Source organism: Mustela nigripes, chromosome 12, assembly GCF_022355385.1.
Source record: "Mustela nigripes isolate SB6536 chromosome 12, MUSNIG.SB6536, whole genome shotgun sequence".
Lineage (NCBI taxonomy): Eukaryota > Metazoa > Chordata > Mammalia > Carnivora > Mustelidae > Mustela > Mustela nigripes.
Genome location: NC_081568.1, coordinates 27,606,972 through 27,616,772, shown reverse-complemented (window position 1 = coordinate 27,616,772; position 9,801 = coordinate 27,606,972). Strand labels below are relative to the sequence as shown.

The window sequence follows — 9,801 nt, the reverse complement described above, 5'->3', positions numbered from 1 at the left end:
TGCTCATCATACCACACTGGCAAACACAAGACTGACCTAGCCTCTTGGCAGTTAAAAAATGACATGCTCATCATACCACACTGGCAAACACAAGACTGACCTAGCCTCTTGCCCAAGTCCTGAAGACCCAAGTAAGAAGACCTGCTTTGGTTCCTGTCCTCCTCATGTCCAAAATTAAAGAATCAGGAAGAACCTGGTGGTGTTACCAACAGAAAGCAAATACGCTCAATTTAATGGGACAATGGTGGCTTAATACAAGAACTTACAGGTTCATTCAAAAGTTACCTTTAGAAGTAAAAGATACATTTTTATGTATATAAGGATCAAATAATCAATTCTCATCTGCATACCTCCTTACAAAATAAACAGGATACAATAGTACAATGATAAAAGATATATCTTGTTACCTGCCAATAAATAATGTTTTAATGTTATAAATATTTTTTCATGTTACAAGTTCTTAATGTATTTAGTATAAAATACAACTTACAACCTTATTCAAAAGCCAAGGACACATTAATATGGTATAAAGGAACTAAATTGCCATTAATTCCTGTACAGATCTAAGTATTCTTATAAAGCATAGTTAATTCATATTTAATGAAGTAACAATTGAATGTCAATAGATCATATTGTATTACACTTCATTTTTTGTACATTTGCTGCTCCTAGATGAACTCTGAGCTCATGAGAAAAGTATCCTATTATAGTCCTCTCTGTCCTGGTGCCTCATAGTTCTGACAAGTAGCTGATGTCTGCTCAACTTCAAATGATATGTTAAGAAGCATGTAATTCTTTAAAAAAAATCACACAGAGAAATTGTTTATTTTATCAACTGGGGCTCAACATTTAGCTGTATTCTGTCACTAAGAGTCTTTGAGCAGAAGCTGTGTAGCTACCAAAGCCTCAGTAAGATCAAATACAGAATTAGTACAATTAAAAAAAAAGAAAAAGAAGAATTAGTACAATTAAAAAAAAGAAAAAGAAGAATTAGTACAATTAAGTACTTAAGAAAATTATGTGGCCTAAGTTTTTAGATCATCCTTTAAAATTCTTACTGTTTTTACTCAAAAGTTTTTTAAAGACTTTTAAAATTTATTTGACAGAGAGAGAGAAAGAGAGCGAGCTCAGGTAGGCAGAGCGGCAGGCAGAGGGAGAGGAAGAAGCTGGCTCTCCACTCAGCAGGAAGCCTGATGTGGGGCTCGATCCCAGGACCCCAGGGGTCATGACTTGAGCCTAAGGCAGGCGCTTAACCCACTAATGCCACCCAGGCATCCCTCAAATGTGCTGTTTAAAATAATTAACTTTGGATTGTACATGGTTTAATATACTTAACGTGGTTTAATATACTTAACATGTTGTTACTCCTTTATTTATCAGTCTGTGCTCCACCCATCCATCTGCTGTCTCACTCCAATTAAGGTCTGAAGAAAGCTACGTGATATTTACTTGAATAAATATTTGTTTTCCTAGATGTGGGTTTCTTGAGGGCAATAATTACGTTTTCTCTATATCTGCTTGTCAGGCCTCCACAGAGTTAATAATTGGGTGTGTTTGAATTACTAGTAATTGAAATGTTGACCAAATTTGTATATATTTAAAAAGTAATTGCTAGGAAGAGTCTAAAGTAAGTCTATGGATTCAAGTGTCAAATTATAGCAGGCGACAACCTCAGCTTTAAAAAAAAAAAAAAAAGTAGCAGCTAGCATTTATTATTTGTGTTAAACAATAAAGACAAATACATGTGGGGGGAAAGCAGCCATGGGAGCTCTTGCACTGCTCTCACTGAGACAATGTTTCCTTCTTCCACAAAAGAAGATGGACTTTGTGGTGACATCCCTGAGGAACTGTTTCAGGAGCAGCCTGTGAAAGGGGCAGGGGCAGAAATTGTTCTTTATGGTCAACTTATGAGATTTTAGTGCTTTCTGGAATCAAATAGTGTGAAGTTTTTGAAAGAGCCCAGAAGATGCTTGACTCTAAGCTAAATTCTAAATTCTAGATTCTAAGCTAAAAGTTCAGAATGAATGCAGTGATTGATAGAGGACTTAACAAAGGCCCTGACTGTACCATAACTTTTGTTTTCCTCAAAACTTTGCTTTAGACCAGTGCTTCCCAACATTCTTTATCTTGGGCTATCAGAGAAAATGATTTTTGTGCAGCATTGTGAGAAGGATCTGGAGTCCCAGGTGAAGCTTCACAGTCCCTGGTGACTTGTCCAGGGAGTCTGGCTGCCCTAGGCCCTACGCTGCTGCCCTAAGAATTGAAGTGAGGATGTCTATAGTTCATGGCCCTCCAAAGCTCAATCTCTGGCAAGACCAAGTAGAGGCTTCTGCCGAGAAAGGATCTGTGATAGACACTGCCATTTCCTTCTCTTTTTCCACAAAACAGAGCCCCACGTTTATTCAGGGGCTCAGCCCAAACTGAGTACAGACAGTGTACCCAGCCCAAGCCTACATTTCCCAGCCTCCCATTCTGCTAAGTGTGGCCATGTGACCAAATTCTGGCCAATAAAATGTAAACACAAATGTTACCTGGAACTTGTGGGAAGGTTCTTAAAAGGAGCTATTTCAGATAATTACTTTTTGCTTATCTTCCTTCCTTATATCTAGAACATGGGCAAAATGGCCAGAGCCCCATGAGCCATCTTGTACTGTGAATATGAATGAATGTACAAAAACCACAACAGAACAGTGGAGCTAAAGGAAAGCCTCAGTCCTTGATGAGTTTGGAGCTCCAGCAGATTCCCTGAGAGGCTTACATTCTGGTTTCTATTACAGGAGAGAGGTATGCCTCTATCTAATTTAACCTGCTTTTGTTTGGGGTTTCTAAAGCTAATTGATAGAGAGACTTAGGTTCAAGATGGGTTGGCAAAGCCAATAGCCATAAGCAGAGTGAATGTTTGAGCTGTATTGCACAGGATGATCTTTAAAATATGTAACAACTGAGGGCACCTGGCTGGCTCAATGGGTTAAACCTCGCCTTCTGCTCAGATTGTGACTTCAGCTTCAGGTCATGACTTCGGCTTTAGGGTCCTGGGATCGAGCCCGGCATTAGGCTCTCTACTTGGTGGGGAGCCTGCTTCTCCCTCTCTCTCTGCCTGCCTCTCTGCCTACTTGTGATCTTTCTCTCTGTCAAATAAATTAAAAGAAAAAAAAAAAAAGTAAAAAAAAAAATTTAACAACTGACATGGCAAAGACACTAATCAATCAAAATGGGTGCTGGTGCAGGAATCACAGGCCACTGCTATGTTTGGTGTTAATGCTGGTTGCTAAATTGCATGGAAATTGAGGGGTCCCAGGAAAGGGATAAGCCACAGAGCTAGAGGGAATACTATTCACCTAAAGTAACGAAAGTATTTCCACATTTTATTGCTCTGGCAGATACCATCCACTTATCACTCCCGAGTGCATGGCAGGTGAGATGAGGGAAAGAGTTGGAAGAAATCCGGTGGTTTCCTGGCCCCCACGGGGATGAGGATAGTGGGGTTTGGGTGGTGGCTACTAGGTGGGTAGGCTTGGATTGTGTTTTCTTTAGCCTGGGGCAGCACTGGTAAATGGCAGTGGGAATCAGAATAGGGCATCCAAAGTTTTTGCAGAGGATAGAAGAAAATACAATGTATGTATTCTTCACTTTATTTTCCTTCCACACCTGAGTTCCTCACCAGCACTTCTTTTTATTTCTCCTCATTTGACTCTGTTTCTTTCCCTCAGAAATATTAATATGGAACTGATTTATTTAATTTGTGTTAGCTTTTCTTCTTTAACAGAAATTAGTTCACATTCCATAAAATGTAAGTGAGTAGAATTTGGGAAGTTCCCATTTAAAAATGTGGAAGAATTCAAGTTGCTCCCACATACGCAGACCCTACTCAATTATCTTCTCTGAGTCAGTGACCCCTAATAGGAAAGAAAAGGGAGAGGATCTTTATCTTTAGGCAAATGAAGCCCATTAAGCAGGCATTTTTTGAAATAAACCCCCGGAGCTGACCATTTCAGTGACAGTTACACTCATTCTACAGTTTTTTATTGCTGGTCCCTATGCTAACTGCTGAGCACACAACATGAAAGAAACCCATGAGCGTCTAATAAAGGCTTTACGACAAAGTTAAATTAGTGGTAACTTGAAACAATTTTTATAAATGCTCAAAAATTGTGTTAACTTAGGACAGTAAGCATAGCATAGAAAAATAAAATAACTTCCCAACTCATAATAGTTCTCCTGGTCTTTACAAAAGTTGTTCATGAACAATCAACCTGAATGTTAGCTCATTTACCTTCTTTCCTGTACTCTCTTAATGAAGCTTCTACAAAGTGAAAAGATCTTTGGAGCAGCTATTCCCCATAAACTCTTTCTGAGTATTTAAAAGCTCTAGGTAGAACAGAAAGCAGTTCTGTGATTGCTAAAGTAATTCACATCTCACCTTTCTTTGGCCTGGAGATCCTTTTTTATTAAGGCTTCAAACTTCTTAATCTCATTAGCCACATCCTTTAAAGAAAATTCGTTATCAGTTTTCCATCTCTAAAAGCCACTGAAAAATCTTCATTTACTGTGTTCACTTTACAAATTTCCAAGGTTGTATTCACTACTATTTCAGGCTAATTAGGAGGTAAGATATAAAAAGCTGCATTATAGAATACTTTTATAGTTCTGATTCATTATTTTTAGACTAGGCTAAATATACCTAAAAGAGTGTGAAAGCTGCCCTCTCTGAATCATTCCACTCACAGTTCTAGCTCTGAGAGTGCAACAAAGGCCATTTAGTGAGAATGGAAATTATCAAAGAGTCTCAGGCCATGAATTTTTGTTTGCAATTCTTTTAAAGAAAAATAAGCATTTTGGGGGGGATATAAATCCTTCTTCAAAAATTATTATCTTGCATGTCTTAAACATTTCTTGTGCAACCTTTTTTATGCTATTAATTTGCTCTCTGAATATTAGTTTAGTTCATCCTTCATCTACTGTAAATCCTTATTAATAAACCTTAACCATGTGAGAAATTTAAGAATTAAATACTTTTCTAAAATTTGGATCTGGAAAAAAACTCTCTGAGTAATTTTCTTTAGAATACAAGTGCAGGATATTTTTTAAATATTAAAAAATAAAGAAATGTGGATTAACATAAAATGTATTGGATTTAGATATCAGAGAGACCTGTCAATCTCTGCTTTACTATCCTCAGAGTGAAACATGGCAGCTTTCTGAGTCTCAGTTTCCTTATTTAGAAATTGGGGGAGTAATATCCTACTTAGAGAGTTATTTACAAATTAAAGATAATGTAAAGTTGCCAACCCACAGGCTGACATATAGCAAATCCTCAATAAATGGTAACTGTTATTCTTTTCCTTAGGTCCCAGGAGAGATTATCATTAATAAAGACTGGAGTAGTATGCAATGTAGGCTGCAGGAATTAGTATCAAAATGTAGTATTTCTCCACTATGAAAGAGAAGCAGATGTTATCCTACTAGAATGACTGACAGCTGGTATGGTCTAATAAAACACCACTAGCATAGGTATCTTAAATTTACACATACTGATAGCAAGCAAACAACTTAACATTCCTGGTACTCAGAAAAACAGTGCAGCATGGTGAGAAGGGACTGATTAAAGCATACAGTAGGAATGGCATATGTACAGTGTGTGTACCTTGACTGACAGCTCTGTACCCATGGTGATTGTGACCCATCACAGCAGCACCATTCTAGAATATTTTTGTAGTGACCACAGAATCCTCAACACAGGAGTCCAGATTGGTACTGTCATTTAACATGAGTTTCTTATCCCTGACCTACAGCTACATTCTCTCATTCTGAACAAATAACAGTATAATATGGATTAGATATGCACACAGTGAAGGGGTTTTGAATGAGAAGGAAAAATGCCACCAATAATTTGAAAAGGAACTAAGAAGTTGGGGGGCAATCTCTGTGTTTTAGAGAAAGATCTTTCTTTCATTAAGATTAACACAACACCAAATTAAAGGATTATCACTTACCTCTGCCTCTTTTTTCTTTTTCATCATTTTTTGGGCCTCAAGTGCTCTCAAAGTACGATTTGATGCAGGTTTAGGAATCTGTATGATAGCTGCTTGGATTTTGGCCATTATTTCATTTTGCCGTCTTCTATTCAAGCGTTGCTGAATATCCCACAGATGTTTAGTTATTCCACTCATCAGAAAAACAGGCTATGTTACACACTCACAGGTACACATATATACATTTTTCAGAACTCAGCAATTTACCAATGGAGTGGGTGTCACAAACATGTAATGTTAGAAAGCAGGTATCAATATGACTCATTTCAAAAAGTATGATATTAAAACACAATTGTTGGGGGGGACACCTAGGTGGCTCAGTCTGTTAAGCATCTGTCTTCAGCTCTGGTCATGATCCCAGGATCTTGGGATCGAGCCCCACGTGGGGCACTCTGCTCAGTGGGGAGCCTGCTTCTCCCTATCTGCCTGCCAGCCGCTCCCCTGCTTGTGTGCTCTCTCTCTCTCTCTCTCTCGATCTCTCTCTGTGTCAAATAAATAAATAAATAAATAAATAAATCTTTAAAAAAACAAACACACACGATTTTGGAATCCTCAAATTATGCCTATCAGATGTGTGCATCTTCATTCTAGGTGATGACACTGTAAGAAATAAAGGCGCCTCAGTTACAAAGAAGAATATCATTCTTTCCCAATTCTACCTTCTGACCTACCCAATAATGCAAAGAGAAAATTCTGTCTCTAAAGATGACTTGAAGAGAAAATTTCATCTGGGAGATGGTCTTTAGGAGGACTTCTGGGGAATCCAGGAGATATGACAAACTTCCCCCAAACTCAGTCACAGCTAAACAATGAAATCAGAGGCTACTTCAAATACTGAATTAAATACTGAATTATGTGATACCATTATTAGATCATCTCTTCTCTACCTGGGAGTATTTATTTTAAGTAGAACACAAGCATAAATGAAAGCAAAAAAAGAAATCATGAAAACCAGACAAAATATTTTGAAGGTTAGATTATTTATGAAGTAACATGTAAAACTAATCATGATTTTACTACTAAGTATTATATTAGAGCTAATAAGATCATTTTTTCCATCCAAAGACACTTTAACCACTAAAAAGTCAAAAATTATAAATAACTTAAAATTTTTCTTCATTTTTCTTTCCAAAATATAACTTTTTATATTGTTGTAATATATTGATCTTTCCTTCTCAAGAAAACCAGGACGACATAGGCTCTCCCTATTTGCTTCCTGCGATTTTTTTTTTTTTTTTCTGTTATATGTGAGAGAGAGAACACAAGCTGGGGGCCGGGCAGAAGAGAAGAGGAACAGAGGGAGAGGGAGAGAATGTTAAGTAGACCGCAGGCCCAGCATGGAACCCACCGTGGGGCTTGATCTCATGACCCTGAGATCATGACCTGAGCTGAAATCAAGAGTCAGATGTTTGACTAAGCCACCCAGGTGCCCCTGCTTCCTATCATTTTTAACATAATTTAATATTTAATGGTTTCATATTTCCTTTTTCCCAACTTTCCTTGGACTCTTTCTGCATTACACTTAGCACATCAAAGTTAGACGGGCTGATTCCTTAAAAATTAAGAGTCCCAGCGCTTGGTCTTTTTTAGACACTGCTTTAGGAGTGCCTTGTCGCCTTACCATGCAATGCAAGAGGGGAAGCCCAGCGCTTTATCGACTCTCTGGCAAGTAATGAGACCATAAGATCCTCCAGAATTTGTCTCTCATCTTTCCCTCCCCTCTGCACAGGGGGCTGACTATATTCAGGAGGTGTCCATTTCTTACCATTTTAAATATATGAATTTAAAAAGTGATTTGTAGTGCAAGGAGAAGAACTATAATTCTTTTGCCTGTAGTTTACACATTCCATATATGTAGTCACCTGAAATTCTCTTGAAAATCTTTAACGATTCCTTACACCATCATGTTCTCATGTACTTAAAGGCATAGGAGATCATTAAAGGTTTTCAGAGGAATTTGAGAAGCAGTGGGGAGTTAGTTAAAGCAAGAAGGGCCAGAAAGAAGGCAAGAGATGTTTAAGGGGTTTGGAAAAGAAAGCAAGCAGGGTATCACCTCAAACTACCAGGACGAGAGAAATGAGGCAGGACAGAAAAATCAAGAGATTGCAGAAGAGGGAACTCAGAGAGGGAATGTCGCTCTACATCCCTTAGTGGGGGCAGCCATCATAAGCCTTCACTGGAGTGGTTAGTTGCAAACCCCCACCGCTCACCCATGTGAAGCATTAATTTCTATCAGACAACCTAAAAAGAAATCAAGTTGTCCTGCCACTCCAGAGAATGGCAGTTCTCATTCCTGGTCACAAGGAGAGGTGAGGGCAGGAGTGGGAATGGAACAAAGGGAAGAGTAAGGGAGAGAAAGGTGAGAGCAGGGTGGAGCAGGAGTCAAAGGAACACGCGACTTATGCTACATTAATGCTTATGCAATGTGTACTATAGGCATAAATCCCAAATAGTATTCTCTATGCTCTAATCAATTTCTGGAAAAATCATACTATAAAACCTTTTCAATATTAAAGGATCTTTGTTCTTCCTTGAGCTTTTGAAATTTTTGGAGTTTCTCAAAATGCATGTGGACAAGATCTTCTTTCATGTGTTTATATTTTTCTTGAAACCTGTGTGTAACCCGCATCAGATTGAAATCAGTTTGACGTGGTATCAGGTTTCTAAGTCTCTAAATGGAGAAAGCAGTTCAAAGGATTTCATTATTAGAAAATAAAAAGTATATTGTCATTAAAAGCACATGCAAAATTTGTCTTCAAAATAAAATCTCTGTGAATTACTCTTGTTGATGGTTAAAATAAATGCAAGCCCCATACTAGTCACTCAGATCTTTAATTTACATGAAAACAATAAACACATGTTTGAATTCTTTCTTATAAAATAGTTTCAAATATATTCGTATATTTTTTGCTCTGAGTTTAATTTTTATTTTTTCTGAGTTTAATTTTTAATGAATGGCATTGGAATTCTTAGAGAAGTACATTTTCATAAAAATAATTTCATAAAACCAATTCAACATATAAGAGATAATATAAGACCCAGATTCTTTCCATAACTGAAGCTACTTCCTCGTAAAAAGTGAAGAAACATTAAAACTTCCAGGCCATTGGAAATGAGAGTCTAAGAGTGTAAGAAAATGAACCTCAAAGATGATTATAAAATGGGGAACAGAGTAATAGGGCTAATGGAATTAAGTAAAACTTTCATAACCAAAAGTAATCTCCTTAAAAGCTGAAGACTTATTAAAGTTTTTTTTTTTTTCAAATGGAACTGTTGCTCAAACCATTTTTGGTCCCTGTCTTCTAAAGCCACCTAAGCAGATATGGGCACTTACTCAGAAGATCTCTTAAGCACCTTTCAGGTGACTTTAAGCCCTTACTCACCTTCCTGCTTTTTTCATTATTAAAAATGGCCTGGCCTCTGTCTCCACAGAGGCAACAAAAGTGTAAAGTCCCTGAACATCCTACTTCTCTACTTCAACATATGTCTACATCTTATCTTATATCCTTATTATCCCTCCCTTACCCAGGAAATACCCTCTGAGATATAACATAGCCCACGGTTAAGTGTGTGGCTCTAGAGTCACTCTGCCTAGGTTTGTTGCAACATTATCACCTATTTGCTGCATTAAGTTGAGCAAGTTACTTAACTCCTCTGCTCCTTAGTTTCATCATCTGTAAAATGGGAATAATAAAGATGGGTATCTTATAAGGCTATTGTGAAGATCAAAGGAATATATATATATATATATATATATATATATATATAT

The 9,801-nt window shown here is 37.4% G+C and overlaps 1 protein-coding gene across 1 annotated transcript in view; it reads right to left on the bottom strand.

The window, feature by feature from the left end:
- SPEF2 (sperm flagellar 2) overlaps window positions 1-9,801 on the bottom strand; it is a 173,060-nt gene that overhangs the window by 132,478 nt on the left and 30,781 nt on the right. Inside the window, exons 5-7 of the mRNA XM_059416314.1 lie at window positions 8,533-8,703; window positions 5,994-6,134; window positions 4,421-4,485 (exon numbers count right to left, since the gene is read on the bottom strand). Of these exons, the coding sequence (XP_059272297.1) occupies window positions 4,421-4,485; window positions 5,994-6,134; window positions 8,533-8,703 (377 nt within the window). The remainder of the gene's footprint in view (window positions 1-4,420; window positions 4,486-5,993; window positions 6,135-8,532; window positions 8,704-9,801) is intronic.